The sequence below is a fragment of the Trypanosoma brucei genome, chromosome 9 (assembly GCF_000210295.1).
Source record: "Trypanosoma brucei gambiense DAL972 chromosome 9, complete sequence".
NCBI lineage: Eukaryota > Euglenozoa > Kinetoplastea > Trypanosomatida > Trypanosomatidae > Trypanosoma > Trypanosoma brucei.
Window position 1 is genome coordinate 1,744,229 of NC_026742.1, and position 16,253 is coordinate 1,760,481.

General features: G+C 49.4%; 13 protein-coding genes across 13 annotated transcripts; 3 read left to right on the forward strand and 10 right to left on the reverse strand.

The window, feature by feature from the left end:
* Positions 1-41: 41 nt before the first annotated feature.
* Positions 42-563, reverse strand: TbgDal_IX8170 (T. brucei spp.-specific protein; the record flags this gene model as incomplete). The annotated part of the gene is made up of 1 exon (XM_011778705.1): positions 42-563. The coding sequence occupies one exon, from the start codon at positions 561-563 to the stop codon at positions 42-44; it is 522 nt and encodes a 173-aa protein (XP_011777007.1).
* A 1,494-nt stretch (positions 564-2,057) lies between these two features.
* Positions 2,058-2,369, reverse strand: TbgDal_IX8180 (conserved hypothetical protein, unlikely; the record flags this gene model as incomplete). The annotated part of the gene is made up of 1 exon (XM_011778706.1): positions 2,058-2,369. One exon carries the CDS (start codon positions 2,367-2,369, stop codon positions 2,058-2,060), a length of 312 nt encoding a protein of 103 aa, XP_011777008.1.
* Positions 2,370-3,247: 878 nt separating this feature from the next.
* Positions 3,248-3,817, reverse strand: TbgDal_IX8190 (T. brucei spp.-specific protein; the record flags this gene model as incomplete). Its single annotated transcript, XM_011778707.1, has 1 exon — positions 3,248-3,817. One exon carries the CDS (start codon positions 3,815-3,817, stop codon positions 3,248-3,250), a length of 570 nt encoding a protein of 189 aa, XP_011777009.1.
* A 25-nt stretch (positions 3,818-3,842) lies between these two features.
* On the forward strand, positions 3,843-4,145 carry TbgDal_IX8200 (hypothetical protein; the record flags this gene model as incomplete). The annotated part of the gene is made up of 1 exon (XM_011778708.1): positions 3,843-4,145. The coding sequence occupies one exon, from the start codon at positions 3,843-3,845 to the stop codon at positions 4,143-4,145; it is 303 nt and encodes a 100-aa protein (XP_011777010.1).
* A 258-nt stretch (positions 4,146-4,403) lies between these two features.
* TbgDal_IX8210 (conserved hypothetical protein, unlikely) lies at positions 4,404-4,760 on the forward strand (the record flags this gene model as incomplete). Its single annotated transcript, XM_011778709.1, has 1 exon — positions 4,404-4,760. The coding sequence occupies one exon, from the start codon at positions 4,404-4,406 to the stop codon at positions 4,758-4,760; it is 357 nt and encodes a 118-aa protein (XP_011777011.1).
* A 585-nt stretch (positions 4,761-5,345) lies between these two features.
* Positions 5,346-5,939, forward strand: TbgDal_IX8220 (conserved hypothetical protein, unlikely; the record flags this gene model as incomplete). The annotated part of the gene is made up of 1 exon (XM_011778710.1): positions 5,346-5,939. The coding sequence occupies one exon, from the start codon at positions 5,346-5,348 to the stop codon at positions 5,937-5,939; it is 594 nt and encodes a 197-aa protein (XP_011777012.1).
* Positions 5,940-6,309: 370 nt separating this feature from the next.
* On the reverse strand, positions 6,310-6,684 carry TbgDal_IX8230 (hypothetical protein, unlikely; the record flags this gene model as incomplete). Its single annotated transcript, XM_011778711.1, has 1 exon — positions 6,310-6,684. The coding sequence occupies one exon, from the start codon at positions 6,682-6,684 to the stop codon at positions 6,310-6,312; it is 375 nt and encodes a 124-aa protein (XP_011777013.1).
* A 540-nt stretch (positions 6,685-7,224) lies between these two features.
* TbgDal_IX8240 (hypothetical protein, conserved) lies at positions 7,225-7,722 on the reverse strand (the record flags this gene model as incomplete). The annotated part of the gene is made up of 1 exon (XM_011778712.1): positions 7,225-7,722. The coding sequence occupies one exon, from the start codon at positions 7,720-7,722 to the stop codon at positions 7,225-7,227; it is 498 nt and encodes a 165-aa protein (XP_011777014.1).
* Positions 7,723-8,130: 408 nt separating this feature from the next.
* TbgDal_IX8250 (NADPH--cytochrome p450 reductase, putative) lies at positions 8,131-10,203 on the reverse strand (the record flags this gene model as incomplete). The annotated part of the gene is made up of 1 exon (XM_011778713.1): positions 8,131-10,203. The coding sequence occupies one exon, from the start codon at positions 10,201-10,203 to the stop codon at positions 8,131-8,133; it is 2,073 nt and encodes a 690-aa protein (XP_011777015.1).
* Positions 10,204-10,662: 459 nt separating this feature from the next.
* Positions 10,663-11,952, reverse strand: TbgDal_IX8260 (DRBD9; the record flags this gene model as incomplete). The annotated part of the gene is made up of 1 exon (XM_011778714.1): positions 10,663-11,952. One exon carries the CDS (start codon positions 11,950-11,952, stop codon positions 10,663-10,665), a length of 1,290 nt encoding a protein of 429 aa, XP_011777016.1.
* A 244-nt stretch (positions 11,953-12,196) lies between these two features.
* Positions 12,197-13,213, reverse strand: TbgDal_IX8270 (hypothetical protein, conserved; the record flags this gene model as incomplete). Its single annotated transcript, XM_011778715.1, has 1 exon — positions 12,197-13,213. The coding sequence occupies one exon, from the start codon at positions 13,211-13,213 to the stop codon at positions 12,197-12,199; it is 1,017 nt and encodes a 338-aa protein (XP_011777017.1).
* A 425-nt stretch (positions 13,214-13,638) lies between these two features.
* On the reverse strand, positions 13,639-15,219 carry TbgDal_IX8280 (hypothetical protein, conserved; the record flags this gene model as incomplete). Its single annotated transcript, XM_011778716.1, has 1 exon — positions 13,639-15,219. The coding sequence occupies one exon, from the start codon at positions 15,217-15,219 to the stop codon at positions 13,639-13,641; it is 1,581 nt and encodes a 526-aa protein (XP_011777018.1).
* Positions 15,220-15,557: 338 nt separating this feature from the next.
* On the reverse strand, positions 15,558-15,857 carry TbgDal_IX8290 (hypothetical protein, conserved; the record flags this gene model as incomplete). The annotated part of the gene is made up of 1 exon (XM_011778717.1): positions 15,558-15,857. One exon carries the CDS (start codon positions 15,855-15,857, stop codon positions 15,558-15,560), a length of 300 nt encoding a protein of 99 aa, XP_011777019.1.
* Positions 15,858-16,253: the final 396 nt, after the last annotated feature.

Sequence of the window (16,253 nt, forward strand, 5' to 3'; positions counted from 1 at the left end):
CCCTGTTAGATGAGCTCGTGTTCTTGTTAAAGTTCTATCCCCTATGTGTACGGTATGTTTGTTTCTGTCCCATTTGATGCCGATATAGCCGTATTGTCATCTATACTCCGTTTCGCCATAGGTAACACGGGTTTCTCGGGCTCTCTTGTTTGTACATTTGTATACACATCCGCGGACTTTGTGGTAGGGGGCGTAATTCGTATGTCGTGGATCCACACGTCGATGATTTTTTGGACGTGGGGGAGTAGTTGCTCGTCCGTTCGTACGATACGCGGGTCCTCCGCTAGGACTAATAACAATAACTGCATAATTTCCAGTGATCCTACATAGCCGGTAGACAGCCTCGTGAATTCGTACGCTACTCCATCTTCATCAAAAAAATCAAAGTTTATCTGGGCGCGTGTTGATAATTCATCTTGGAAGGCCGCCGCCTTAAGGCCCATTGTAAGTGCTGGTGGTGCCCATACCCTAGATAGCAACTCCTGTTTAAAATATAGGCATAAGCTCGGACAATAACCATCTGCATATACTTCATCGTTAATTGCTTGTGGCCATAATATCATTCGCCGTTGCCATTTTTTCGCTTCAACTCCATAACGGTATTTGGCCACGCATAGGCTATAATATAGTGTGCATCGACCCTACCAATAATATGTGCGTCTTCCAGTTGCCGTGCATCCTCTCACCAAGGCTTGAATGCCGTCTCACATTCGATAATTATGGCATTGTCCTTGGGCATCCTTTACAGTGCGCTCCATCTTTTAAAAAAGAAAAATATACACGTCCGTTGTCGAAACCGAGGACGCGTCCATACAATCAATTGGAAGACGTCTGCCCCTCTCCTTTTCCCTTGATCCGCCATGCTTCCGGGAGGGGGACCTATGGCTGGGCAAACCAGTTAGGAGACGGCAATCGGACGACAATATGTCATGACATAATATCACGCAGATGCCGGGTCCGAGTAAATCCAGTCTATGCCGTTTCCAGTGCATGGGACGCCGTTTTGCACTTCCATCATTGTCTCGTCGATTTGGTCCAGTCGTTCGGTGATGCGAGTTCGCCCGTTTCTAAGAGACATAAGCGGTTCTTTGAGGTTGGCGAGGCGGTTTTTGACATCCTGCAATTCCTCGCAGGATATCTTAATGCCTTTAATTTGGTTAATCGTATTGGCATCCAGACGGTTGATGGCTTTAACTAACTCGTCCCAGTGTCAGTGTACGACCGTATTTAGAATCTCTGGACCGACCGAGTGAGTAAGAGAGTGAACCAGTTGAGAGGTCTCGCCGACTGTGATCGACGGTCGCTTTATTTGGGTACGGCGGCTCTCACGAAAGCAATAAGAAAAATGCAAAACGCATATTCACGTTAAACGGCTCGCGTTGGCCGGAAAATTCTGGAGGAAACGCAGTTTGTCAGCGCGTAGTTAACGTGCGGGGGGCGGTGCTGTGCGAACTGTGCTTATGATGCTTTATAAAATGATATAAACCAGGCGAGATCTGCATTCATGAACGCCCTCTGTTTCCGGATCGTGGGATGGCCGGCGTGTGTGGTGGATGAAACCCTGACCCGCGCGTGGGAAGGCGGTGCAACGCGACCAGATCAAGCAGCTTGCGGGCGTTGCTGACTAATAGTTGTTAAGAGGCAAACCTGTTGGTTTGGAGGACTTTGGGGCGCACCCGGGTGGAGATGTTTCAGATACGGAAGGGTTGGAAGAGTTGGAAGGGAGATGCGAATCCACCATCTTACGCGAAGTGGGAGGCACGAAAAGGAAGCACGGCAACTGTAGCAAAAGCAACGTGAATGCCAGCGGTGTGTTTGCGCTGTTTTCGCGGCGCTGGAAAGTGTGCAAAGACCGGAAAAATAGAGTTGTGGTTCATGTAAAACCGCATGCGTGCAATGCCCGGTGGTGAAGCAGGATTTAAGAAAAAAAAAAAAGATAAATACGCGGGGGGGGGAAGCTTACGAGTTCAACATGTGAAAGGTGTTTCGTAGCAGGGGCTCTGATAATGCACATCAACCTCGTGAGTATGCACGGCCCCGTGGCACCGCTAAAGGGACTACGAGCAGTGGAGGGAAAGTGGGGTTAGCCATAGCCGCGCCGGTGTTGAAACCAAAATAAAAAAAGGGATGACGTGGAGGTAACAGTTAAGGAAGGGGAGGATAGAGAGAACAGGGTGGGGTTGGAATAAAATGTTCCTAGTAAACTTTTGATGTTCGCGGGGCACGTGGGACTCCAGAGTAAGGAGAGGTGCGCACTTAAGGCACACACAAGAAAAATGCATAATGAATCCGACTGCGCGCTCCGAGGGGTTTCCTGACGCTTTTATAAGGAAGTGGAAGGTGTAAAGTGAAACCCACCAGTGCCCCATACTGCGGCTAAACGTAAGCGAGGCGAGTTGGTCTAAAAGGTTTAGTAGGAAGGATACACGGCGATGGAAAGAAGGACGTTTACAACAAATTGAAGTTGGGCATCCAAGGATTGCTGAGCCACTTGCCCGAATGCACTGCCGTGGAGAAGCTGAAGATGAAGCATGAACTAATAGGCTTGACGAAGAAAGTGTCTGATGGGTTCTCTGCCTGTGCTCCCCAGCAGAGAAGACCCAGACGAATAGAGAAAAAAAACTCAGCGAAAAAGAAATTCAATCTAAAAAGAGAAGGGGGTCATCTTCCCACAGGGGGAATACCGACCATCGGAATTGCCACCTTTGGAGTTTTTTTTTGTTAAAAAAGGGATATAAACATTCTCTTATCTTTGAATGCAGCATTGCCTTTGAGAACTTGAAGAAAAAAAAGTAGCAAAAGAGGTATTTCAGTTCTTTGCGAAAACACAAGTATGTAAGAAAACTCAAGTGCGAAGAGGCCAGTGGTGACAAACACACATATGAAGACCATAAAATTAAGGCTCCTTGTCATCGTGTTCAAGTACGGCAAAACAGTTGCTTGCTGATACGTTTACTATTTAAAAATAAAAACATTTTCTTTTTTGAAAAAATAACACAACTACTGCTAAGAAGGTAAACAAGCTGTTCTACGGGCGTTTCGTCCCTCTGCCGGCATTCCAAACCCTCAAACGAATATTTTGGTTAGAAGGAGCGAATACGCGGCGATGGGATGTATGTCTTTTGAAAATAAATAAAAAAAAATAAAGAAGTTAAGTGCACACTAGTGCTTTGGAAAAAAAATAATAATAACAATAATAGTAAAAGGATCAGAAAATAGTCCTCATTTACATATCCAACACGCACCGTTATGACATCATTAACATCGCGGAAACTAAGAGCAGCAATGGAACAACGTTTGTGCTTAACGATGCCGCCAACACCTCTGTGCCACCTCCATTGGACTCACACTCTCCACCGTCTACGCACGTGTCGGTCTTCGTTACTTCCGTTACATCTTCGGGATCTTCGATGTCATCCTTCTGCAGGCCATCAACATCACTTTTGACAGCAGGGCTTTTTGTTTCAACATTTGTTCCCTCAACTGCTCCTTTGGTGTCTGAGTTCCCCCCATTCCCCTCTTGAAGGTTGTTGTCATCACTTTTGTTGGTCGGACCTTTGGGTTTGGCACCTGCTTCTTCATCACTTTTACTGCCATCGGGATATTCCATATCTTTCTCATACGGGATGCTGGCCTCCTCCTCCTCTTCTTCTTCTACGTCAGGCGGATCCTCAATGTCTCCTCTACTAACGCCAGGATTGTTGAGGAATTTATTCACCAGCCCTGCTGCTGCCCCCTTTGCTTCCACTTCTCCATTTAAAAGAGAGCCATTCACGAGCATCGCAACCAAGTATGCCAAAAGAGCCGTTAGCCTCATCTATTCTTTTTTTTTTCGCGTCCCAATGTTGCCTTATCTTGATTTAATTATTTATTTTGAAAGAAATACGGGGAGAGCACACCAGGCATTTATATCGAAGGAATGCTCCCAGAAAAAGTTGGTAACTATCAATGTGAGGCTGTATCAAAAGCAATGTTTGTCCAACCCAAAGGTTTGGTACGATTTGGACAAACTTCCGCCCCTCCGCTATGCTGAGTTTGTCTCCCACATTTCGTGGGGAATGGACCAGGCCGTGATGAAACTACGGCGGTTCCAGAACCCCCCCCCCAAAGGGAAAATGTTACGGATGCAGCCTCTTTTTGTGTAAAATGTGAAAAAAAAATTTCGAAAACATGCTTTGAAAGACGATATATGGTTGCGAATTCTCTCCCCCTCCCCCCCCCCCCTAAAAGACCACATTGACCCTTCGCAGCTGGTCAAATACTCAGGGGTAACTCGTCGTCTTCCCCAGTGCATGCGTTTGCGCGTGTCGGTAGCTGTGCTTGAGAAGTGTTTCCCCCCCCCTCCCCCATCGACACGCAAAACAACGTCCATCTCGACTTCATTATAAACAACCCTCCCCTCCATGCCTTCAAAAAACGCAAACAGGGTTACACCTCCAACGCCCATGTCGCAAACGAAGGAGCGAAGCTTTGCTGATTTCGGTTCCAGGAACGATACCGTACAAATTTTTAGTGTCGGCGCGCGGCGCAGTTGGTCTAGTGGTAGAATTCTCGCCTGCCACGCGGGAGGCCCGGGTTCGATTCCCGGACTGCGCATCGTTTTTCTGCCGCATGCAGAACCCACCATTTTTTTTTCACTTATTTGGGACGACCGTGCTATTTTGTTGGTGTGGTTGCTGTTGTTTGTTTGCCATCATTTCGCTACGGTGACGATAATTCCCCACCACGCTTTGTCTCCACATTTGCAAAAATTACGCTAACGGAGGGTGCTGTAGAAACATGAGCGTTCCCCGGAGGCACCGCAAGTCCGCTTGGTACATCAAACCTCAGAGACGAGAAGGGACGAAACTCGTTTAGACCCGATGTTGGTCGGAACGGGCCATTCACACAGGTTTCACCGTCGCCGACCCAGCTCACCATACAAAATTACCCCTCGCGCTTAACATCCACGGACACCGAGACGCTCATATGATAATAACTACGATTTCGCAGTTGCTGTTTCACAGCGTGTATGAACTGTTTCAAACCACACACGCCAAATGACGCGACACAACAAACTAATAAACGCACAGTAAAAAAAAATGAATGAGCATCCAACTGCGCAAATTCATTGATAGAGAACGCCTGTAAACAAAACCACAAACAATGCAGCCACGTCCACATTAGAAGCGTATAGCACTGTTACCTCTCACTAAAGTGTTAAACGGGAACTGCAGCTGCTGCGCTACAGAGTCGATAGTCACAGCGTCCCCCGGTGTTTGCATCCGAAGAGATGATGACGGGAGGGAACCATTTCCAGCTTCTTTTTCCCCCTTCTTTTTTTTTTTTCAGGAGCTTGTAACGCTATGCACTCTCTCCGGAGCGTCGCGAGACCTCCAATTCCTCCTCAACGGTGTCCACATCGAACCCGAGACCCCTCATTTCCTCAAGGTACCGTTGCGTTGGATCACCACTGGCGTCCACTGCTTCTTTTCGTGAGCGCTGCCTCCGCATGGCATACGCGAAGGCGGCCACACCACCGCCAAACACAAAAAATGCGCGCAAGCCGCGCCACGCCAACCCCCGGAGAATCTGTGTGTTTTGCTCAAAGCACTCCGAACCAATCTTCTCCGCGATTCGCATATTCTGCCGCGTCCGCTCATCAAGCCCCAACGGCGGTTTTTCACCACCACCACCACCACCATCCCCGCTCATTGCCATACGCTAAGCTGAATGCGTTTCGGCTAAATAATTCCACACACTATGTCCCCCTTAACTGTATGAGTGTTCCCCCGATCGCTTCCTTTATCCGCTTGCTTGTTTGGAGAAGGCACTTCGTTCGCCCTATTTCCCGTGTATGCAGCAAGGTAAACAACAAAAAAACACATGAAAGAAGTGGAGTGGGCCACTGGAGATGCAAATGTCTTCGCCATCGAGTACACACTCATGTTGTTGGTTAAAGGCATCCGTCTGCTTTGAGTACGGCCTGTTCTGCGTTAAGTGGGGTGGGAACATAATAATTTTAAACATGGCGCCATCTCAAGGAGTGGTGAAACTTCTGCCCACGCCGGCAAGATGTGTACAGTACGGTGCGACAGTTGATAACGCGCAACACAACGCGGAAAGGGAAGGGAAGGGAAAGTAAAGTAAAGGGGGCGGGAGGGGGAAAGAAAAAGGCTAAAACAAATTTGAGGTGGAAGCAGCGGGTGTAAAAAGTAAAATGATTGGGGAGCGATTGTCTCCTCACAATGCCACTTTCCTCCCTCAAAAAAAAAAAAACTCGCGCGCAGCACACAAAAAATGTTTCCTTCAAATGCGTTTCCCCTTCCCTCACAACTCTACAACTTGTTCCCAACGGGCCACCGGCAGGAAAATATCTCGGAGAGGGGGAAAAAGAAAAGAGGCCGATGCGCAAAAAACGACGGCGCGGAGCATCACGTGGTTATCGGCAACCGCTGTGGTGGTCGAGCCGATGTTTGGTGGTCGTAAAACCAGCGATGATCCGCAGACACGAACGTGTGAAGTTTTCGCCCTCTCGTAGGCGAAAGTGGCGATAAACCATAAACTTTTTTTTTGTGTGTTGAGAGAGCGGGATTCCGGTTTTACCCCTTTGAGTTGTTCTTTGGTCGTGAGGGATTGAAGAGGGGGACAAAACAAGATAGCGGAGAGCGCCTCATTTCCTCCCTTCATCATGCCGCTAGCCATTCCTCCTCATCGTCATATGCGCCCAACGAGTGGCACTCCCCTTCAATTGTTATGAACAAAAATTCAATAAAAGCAGGCAAGGATACCGAACAAAAACAGAAAAGAAAAAAAACAACCAAACGGGAAACTGCCGCCGAGGACTCTAGCCACGTTGACCTGCAAATGCTGCCTCACTTCAGCCGGATGCCATCTCACCCCTCCGTACCTCAAGGGAAAGAAGATTTGGCCGCTTTTACTTCTTTTTTTTAAAAAAAGAAAAATATCTCTGCCTTCTTCCTCTTTGGCGCCACAAAGGTGAAGGGACGTAGCAAGTGATCAAATACAGTTAGATAGATATGGCGGATGGAAATACCGCAGTAGGGTTATACGTATATGCGAGCATGTATTATAGATGTCAAAAAGGCAATTCCACGTGCCTAGATCCATACAGCCAATAGTTTGTGGTTTCCCCACGCACGCACTACCTTTTACCACGAAAAATTAAAAAAAAACCCGTACACCGAGAGTGAAGCAACAGCCACATCATCGTGCCTATCGGGTTTAACTTCGAAGCCTTGGTCGCCGAATGTGCAGCTGACGCGCGGGACTGGTGTTTCGGCTACCCGCGCTGCTGACACTAGGGGCACATACGCTCGAGGCGCTCGTCGGGAGGTTGATTAGCGATGGTTGAGTCTGCAGACGACCTCCAAACGGCCTGCGTGCGGAAGGACTCGACATTCTCGTTGTGCGGCTGTCCCGTCCCGGTGTTGCTTCCCTTTGAGTGTCTCCCCCCGTTCCCCTCATTTGAAGGTTAGATGTTGGGGAGGGGCGGCGCAACGGCGTGGTGGGACACTTTTGGTGTAGAGTATCCACCTTCTTCCCCAGGATAGTCACGACTGCCTGGAGGTTGCGGCAATCTGCCTCTCTATCTGCTAACTCCTGCGTGACTCTCGCAAGTTTTTCTTCAAATGTGTCCCTCTGGCGGCGCAGCTCGGCTTCAAATATAACCTTCTGCCGAAGAAGCTCCGCACGGAAGGCATCTAACTCATCAGAACTCATACTGACACAACAGGCAGCGGGGTGCCAAATGTTTAATGAACCTCCAAGGTGATTCCCTTCTATAAATGTTGCTTTTTTCCCTTTAAATTCTTCTCCCTATCCTCAACGACTTCCTTAACCTACCCAACTGCATTCAAAGAGGAGGAGATGATGCCAATAAGCAATGATAAGTGGTACCAACGATGTGCTGACGTGAAAGGTTGTCTAGTCTTCCACAACTCTTGTTTGGAAACCAATGAACATATATATTAATTACGCGCTTCCAACAACCTTAGCTGCACGTGTTGGAAACAAAAACGAAGGTAATCATCCGACGTAGGTAAAAGAGGAAGTAGGGAACATCTTGTGACTCGCCATCGGAAACTCGCATTGCCTGCACACGCAAGCGACAACCAACATGTACCACCATCAGTACACGTCCTTCAAGTATCTACCTTCCCGCTCCATCCTCGCCAGGAACTCAACTGCTGCCTCTTCGGCGAATCCACCATACTCCAGCAACTTTAATATTGCCTTGTCCACGCTACGCGATACCCGTGATGCATCACCCGAAATGTAAATAAGACAACCACCGCCCACGCGACTGGTCAAGAGTTTCAGGAGGTAATCTTGGTGTTTCTCCAAAAGGTGTGTGACATAGTACTTCTCAGGTTGATCCCGGCTGAATGCAGCATCAACTAGTGTCAACACGGAGTCACAGCGTACACCGGCGGAAGGAAGTTTCCCCTCACCGTGTGGACACCATTGGCGCACCTCACGCTCCACAAAATATTCCGATGAGCGGTTTCGATTACCAAAGAAGAGAACCATGGGCCCATGTTCGACCGCAGCTTGCTTCTTCAGCACCGCCTCCCGTCTGTAGCAGAAACCGATCATTGAAGCAACGCCGGTTCCAGGACCAATCATCACCACCGGGCGCCCGCTACACTTTTGGGGGAGGTGAAACGTTGACTTGCGAACAAATGCGGTTACTTTCGCTCCAACGGAAAGGTGGTGAAGAAATAAGGAGTTTACGCCATCCGGAATGATGCGGATGAATGCCTCCACTGTCGTGGGGTGCGTTAACATATCCGATGCAATAGAATAGAACCTGGGTTGCATTCGTGGCATCGCTTCCACAAAGTGCCCGACAGGAAGCCTTCCACGCCAACTACAAAACATTTTCAGGCAATCCAGAACGGTATAATGGCCTCTGCGGTAGGATGGTGTCGATGTTCCAAACTCTGCTACAGCATTGAGAGAATGTCCTCCACGAAGAAAATCAATCATTGCTGTTTTTTCCTCAATTTCCGAGCAGTACCTTGCCAGGAGGCGCAACATGGACTTCCGAGGTTTGCCACACAAATCCAGGTACCGCTCGAACACCGTTCTCAGTGTTACACGCGCAGGAAGAGTATTTCGCAACGAAGCTCTAGCGCGTGCATTAACGGGCGAGCACAACTCCACTGGCTTTGTCCAGTCCGTCAAGGGGATGTTCAAAACCTGCCTATAAGCTTCAACTACGTCAGGTGGATTAGCGGGGTAAATTCCCAAATGGTCACCCGCCTGATACTTTACAGTGTGACCGCCAAAGCCCAATACGAGATGCAGCACATAGGAGCCATCTTCTCGCTCGCTCGTTCGCCTCGTTTTGGCTTCCAACACAAACTGCCCCGGATATTGTCCAGACGGTTCCAGCAACGATGGTGGTGGAGCAAAAGGCAGTGTATCCGCTGGTTTATCCGGTATGAAGCGGAACAGTAACTGTGGTTGTGGTGGTTTGTCCGACAACGCCTCCAGTTTCATTCCGCATGTTTCTTTAAGTTTCTTCGTGAGAGTCTCCTCCCACGCGTCGAAAAGATCATCCCTCAGAGGGTCACGTGCGTCGCCGATACCAATAGGGACCAGTTCCGTTCCTCCACCCTTTTGCAGTAGCCCATCGACATCAACCCCCGCCCGGCAGAAATACTTGTACGAACTCTCCCCCAAAGCGAACACGGCGTAGAAGACGTCCTTAAATGGCTCAGCACCTCCTTCCAAACCCCTGCGCACCACCGCCTTCATTTGTATGAAGAGGGAGAAAAAGTTGTCAGGCACCTCCCCTTCACCTGTGGTTGACACAACAAACACCACTACGGGCATCTGGGTGCCTTTACTTGCTGGAAAAAGTGGCTGTTGAGGAGTATGTTGAGCAAGATAAGGCCACGCGGAAGGGTCAATGAGTGCGATGTCAGCACCCCGTTCTCGCAGATTGGTCACGAGGGTCTTGGCATACATTTCAGCATTTCCAGAAACACTTCCGTAGATCACTAATATCGCTTCGTCCTGATAAGTTTGGCACCCCTTGCTCGCTTGCCCGTTCTGCAGCATATTCGCGTATTTGGCCGAGAGTGACCGTTCATTGGGCAGACAACCCCTCCGCGTAACCCATACGCGCACCGCAAAGGCCACTAGGCACGTCCCCGCGAGGATACCAGATGCGGTGCAGAACCGACGAAACATCCTTCATAGAACCTGGAGTACCTTTTTAGTTATTGTTGTTGTTTTTACAAAAAAAAAAATGGACGTCAAAAGGGTGGATAACAAATAAAGGGAGCCATTGCTAACACACGGGGCCTCCGAGCGGTAGAACACACGACAGGATGGGGGTGGAAACACAACACACTGATACGTGTTTATACGCTAGGTTTAACCGTTGGAAATTACTTTCTCATTAAGCGCAGACTTGTGTGTGCGTGGAACACGCACACCACCTGCGCTGGTGCCGCGGCTGTTCCTCTCCGCCATCAGACCCTCATTCCACCGCAGGAACTCCTTGTTTATGATTTCCCCTCGCTTTGATCCAACCGCCCAATAAAACAACACTTCACAACGTGCACACCGCTGTTTGCTGTAGGAACGAGTGAAACGGCAGAGGAAATACTAATAAAAACAGAGTTTGAATGGGTGTGTTAGCGACATCTAGTGTCCCTTCTCCGGGTTCCGCATCTTCCGCTTCACGGGGGCCCGGGGCGCTGGCGACGAGAAACTCTTCTTTCCTTCCACTAATGGCCGCAAATCCTTCGGTATTTTCCTTCGAGGGTTTGTCACAACTCCCATCCACGGAGGTTGATCATCTACAGGCCCCTGCACCTTTGTCTTTCCTTCTGTACGCATTCGCTTTCCGTTTCCTTCCGCCCCTTGTGAACGACTATCGGCCACTTCACCCCGAGTCCCAAGCTTGCGCTTCTCTCGTCGAGTTGCCTTTGATGCGGTAACAGCCTTAGATTTCTGTACGTGGACAATGCGAATCTCACGATCCATGAACAGCGTACCGCGGAGAGCAATGGCAGCTGCAACGGAACCCTTGCTTTGAAATTCTACATAACCGAAACCTTTACACATGCCGGACTCTCGATCACGTACAAGGCGAACGCGTTTCACATCTCGTATCCCCTTTTCCACGAAGAAGTTCCAGAGTGCTTCCTCGTTGCTGTCGTAAGCAACGTTCCCAACAAACACTGATGTCTCGGGCGCGTACTCGCGGCCTTCGGGGTCCAGTGTTGTCACGACAATGTGGCGACCCTCAACAACAACACCATTTTTATCAAGTGCCTCTTTAATGGATGATTTATCCTTGAATAACACGTATGCCACAGCACTGTACTGTTCCCCCTTCTTAACGTCACCACGGAGTACACGAATAGCGCGACCCACACCCTTCGGCTGAACTGTCGCCTCGCCGCCGTTAAGATCCTTCTCTCCTTCCAGAGCTTGCGCCCGGATACGTACCGACTCGATGGGACCACAGGTTTTGAATACTTTCTCCAAAACACGGCGTTTGACATCATTCACAAGATTTCCCACAAAAACGGTGCGGCTGTCTTCCTCCTCATTTTGGTGGAGGGCGTGACGAAGTTGTTTTTTGCGTCCGTGTGGCTTGCTCTCCCCAACTTCATCGCCACCGGTTGTGTTGTCTACAATCACCGTCCGAAATATCTCATCCTCCGTCGCCGACTCTCCTTTTCCCTTCCATGTGCCATTCTTCCTTGATACACCCTCCTCAATCCGAAGTCGCTGCTTTTCCCTACGTGTTGCTTTTCTCACCTCCGGGGCAACAGCAAATATGTCAAATGCCGCTTTTTTCGTCGGTTCAAACACGGTGGAGGTCGCCACAACACTGTTTTTGCTAGTCCCTTTTTTTTTCAGCTTTTCACTCGGGGAGGTCGATGACGGAGTTGCGGCCCCAAACAGCTCAGCGGTGAGCGACATGCGTGTGTTTGTAAGCCCTTTGCTTTTTTTTTCTTTGCGCAGTAAGTAAACGAAAGGACAAAGGGGGAAGAGTAGCGACCGGACCCAACTACTAAGCAAATTAACTGGTGGAACAGGGAGTGGTGGCACACGCTCAGAAAACAGCGGAGGGTTGTTGGCGTGCACGTAGTACTCACACGCACAAAAAAAAACAATGATAAGGGTAAATAATAACGGGAGGAAAACCTACTTGCAAGAAACGAACTCACGTACTTCCCCCACGCACTTCACCATCACCACCGTTATCGTCCTCCACGTCAGAATCACATTCCTCATCAATAACACACCGCTTTTCACGTTGCTCAATCATGCGACGCTTGAACTCCTCATGCGCCTTTTCCCACGACTGGCGGAATGCCTCCGCCCTGGTGGCGTCAGCACCATTACGCTCCGATATTTTGGTCGTATCAATTATTGTCTGGTCTGCTATAAAACACCTATCCCACCACAGTGTCATTCCAAGTGCCATGGATTCCTTCACCAACTGGACAACCAGCAGCCGAAGTGGGTACGCGGGTAGAGAGTGCAAAGACCAGCATCCTTCCACGGTGTCCTCGTCAACCTTTACAGGATAACGCAAGACATATCGTCGCCTCCCTCCATCCCCCTTTACGCTAAAGGAGATAACGCACGAGGAAGTATGATTTGGCTGCTCCTCTTCCTCAAGGGAGAAGTTTTGAATGTCCTTCGCCTTCGTATTCATATTGGGTAGTATAAAGCTGACAGAGACGGTGTCTCGCGTTTGCGACCATATGTGTGACTCCCCTTCACGTCCACCATTCCGTATGAGGTTGTTGTACATCATATGATCTTCGCTCTCTCCATCGCTGTCATCATTGCACCGTGGTGTGTACTTGTCCCCGCACGGTACGCCACCACTTCTCGCAGGGGAATCACAATTGTGCGCGGAAGCAGAACTGGCACCAATAATTCCTCCGCCATCAACTGCATTACTGCTACTCGATGTCCAAGCTGGCAACGGTGCCCCACGGCTTTCGTTATTATTATTTTTATTATTACTTCCGCTAAGTGGCTCTCTAAAGGGTGACACTGTAGCTTGCGACGGGGTATTAACCATATGCACACCACTTGAGCTAATTGTAACGCGGGAGGGATACTCTAACTGCGTCACCCTCGGCTTTCCGGGAGTCGCTGAATCACCGCTACCAGAATCATCGCTATCACATATTTTGTCCCATTTTGAGTAATCAATCCCGGGCATCCCCCACTTAAACACACTCGTTGTTCCATTCGAAAGATACAAGAGAAATGACAATTAAGCGAAACAAAAGATAAGTAAGGGAGAAGAAACAAATTGTTCAAAATTAATAAGAGTAGAGCACAAAAACACAGTTGTTTAAACACGACGCGAGAGTGATCCCTACAGACATGCACTTTAATAACAGACAAGCATATGTACAGATGGATCCCCATACCGTGACACGGGGCACACGCACGTGGCCCGGTGGATGTTAAGGGGAGGACGAACGAATTAAAAGGAGACGAGAATTGTGAAAATGAGCTGGTATTGTCCGACTCCTTCACTGAACATCATGTAAAAATGAAGAGATGAGAATCGAGTGCAAAACATTTCAACTAATAAGACACACAGCCGCTGCCCTTTTTCCTCGACGGGGGGGGGCAACTTTAGTAGTCAACCTTCACATAAGCCGATCGGCATACCGGACATGTGGGTAGAAGCGTGTCGCTGTCGCCAGATACGGCTGTCATTTCTGTATAGCGCTCAAAGGTACTGAGACAAGTGTCGTGAAAGCAATGCCCACAACTCAGTAGGACACCATATCGTTGCTGGCCTGCCGGATCTGCGGTCACGCAAGAAGTATTATTAACAACACTAGGCTCGGTCGTGTGAGCCGTTGGTGACTTTTTGTCTGCTTTTTGTTTACCTTTGTGTGGTTCCGAGGCAGTCACGCGCCGTGAAGGTTGTTGAGCCCGACAACGTTTTGGTTCACTCTTCCTCGCAGGTGGCTTCTGCGGCGGACCACCCTCTTCTCCTCCCCCTCCAAAAACTAAGCGGATGTTCGGATAGCCTTTTGGCAGCTCCATTGAAGCCTTTTCTTTAGCCCTGCGCGCTTCATACTCCTTTCGGAAGGATGCTACAATATCCTCTGCAGTTGGCGCAGGCTCGTCTAGGACACGGTTAGGATTCGGGGGAACTCTACCTAGGCAAATGGGGCAATCAACGCCATCGGGTGACGACTTCTCCGTCCGCTCGCGAAGTGCATCCCACTGGGCTCGAGTCATGCCCTCCAGCTGAAGACGCTGCAGACGCGCTCCAATGTTGTCTAACAGCCGGGTCCGGCATTTTTCTCGGAGTGTTGCATACATGGCACACACCTCAGACACACGCGCCAGCCTCTTAGTGGCATATTCTCCGCAGAATTTACTATCGCTTTCCACGCGCATCTTCAGATAAATCTTCCTTGCCAACACGCGGCGGAAGAACGCCTGTATTTTCACTATTGCTGCGCGTTGTTCCATGGCCTTACCAGCATAAAAAACACGTTTGTGATAATGCGGGTTCCGGCACATAGGACAGCTAAGGGGTGTGGCATCGTACTTTCCACGAAGTTGCCGTGTAAAGCGCTCGAATTGCCGCAAACAGTTCTCATGGTAGACGTGGTGACAGTTCAACAGCACCTGCCCCTGCTCCATTGTGGCATAGAAGGGCTCTTGACAAATGCAGCAAACATTTGAGCCGAGCGGCAACGTTCGCATACGGCGCAAAACCGTACCTTCTATTCGCGACCACTCATCCTCTGAGGGCGGCTGAGGCGGCAAGGGAACGAGTCCCATCTTCTGTGCGAGGGTTAGGCGTCCTCCTGGAAGCTGTGGTGGCGCCTCCTCTAATGTTGGAAGCGGACAATTAACTTTCGCACCGCGGGCAAAGTGCTCCTGCAGCGCAACAGCGCTCCACAGATGCACCTGCTCTCTGCGCTTCCCAGTGCGCCTATCACCCCACAATGCACCCACCTTTGGTCCAATGGAAGGGAGGTCTCCACCTGCCGGCGGCATCGCTACCCGGATGTTGTCGCGAATGGGTTTCTTCCTCTGACTATATCGGCTAACTATACCAATGTCGAAACGATATACGCTGGATGAGGAAAGTAAAGATAATTGCGTCCCTACTCCGTTCTGGGAAATACAGGCAACAGACGTGACACGGACAAGAAAGTGGTGACTTTGACAACAACAATCGGACTGCATCTTCTCTAGCTCTGCGATAGTCGGGGGAACATTTTTGATTTCCTCTGGAACATAGAGAGGTTTAGACAGCAGAGCTTTTTCTCTGTAGGAAAATCGTGAGAGAACGGACACAAACTCCTTCCGCGGTAAACACTTAAGTTACTTCCCAGAGAAATACTTCGTGAAAGTAGGTGCCGCATAACATGCGCTGGTCTTTGCATACGGTGACCATCCCCGCATCTCTGCGCGTTGAAAGCGTGCCAGTAGGAGCGGAGGAACCCTACTGAACAGGAAACCTTGTTGGTCATACCGACGCATTGTCGTTTCCCCGCTCTTCTCGCTTGCCTTGCACCTTCTTTTTATCCAAACAAAAGTGTGAACACAATCACCGCTGTGTTAATGAATATCAGTGGCCATCGCATAAGCGTGCGCACGCTGCTCAGTAATGCGGCAATGCTTTCTCTGAAGGGTCGCTGCCGAGGCACTCCCGCTAATTCGTCACCCGAGCTAAAAGCTGTTTCACTACCAATATCACTGCTGTCCATCACCGCTGATGAGGCAAGCCCATACCTAGATAGTAAACGCCTCTCGGATAAGATAGCCATAGCATTGAGGCACAACAGCAGAGCCTGCAAAATCCCAGCAAGAGAGAACCCCATGTGAATATCTACCAGCTTTACGTGCACGCGCGTGGGACGAAGTGCATGATGTGCGTTTCGGAAGGTGGAAGGTGGTAAGGTTGTTAAAGAGGAAAGAAGATGGAGGATCCCACATTACTGGGGTCTAAAAGAAATGTATCTCAGCCCCTCTTCATGAAACACCTGCAACTTGAAGCAGATAACCGAAAGGAGAGTGTTAGGTTACAAAGGTGACAAGTGAAGTTGATTTATTTAAAGAGAACAAAGTAAAGTCACCCTTCTCTCCTCACTCCCGTATACGCATTCACAATTTATACCGTTATTCCCTCTTACACCCTCAAACTTTCAGCTTTGATCTTCCCCCTTTCTCTGCCTCAACACCCTGCACCACCGCCAACCACTCACACCCGCTTCCTG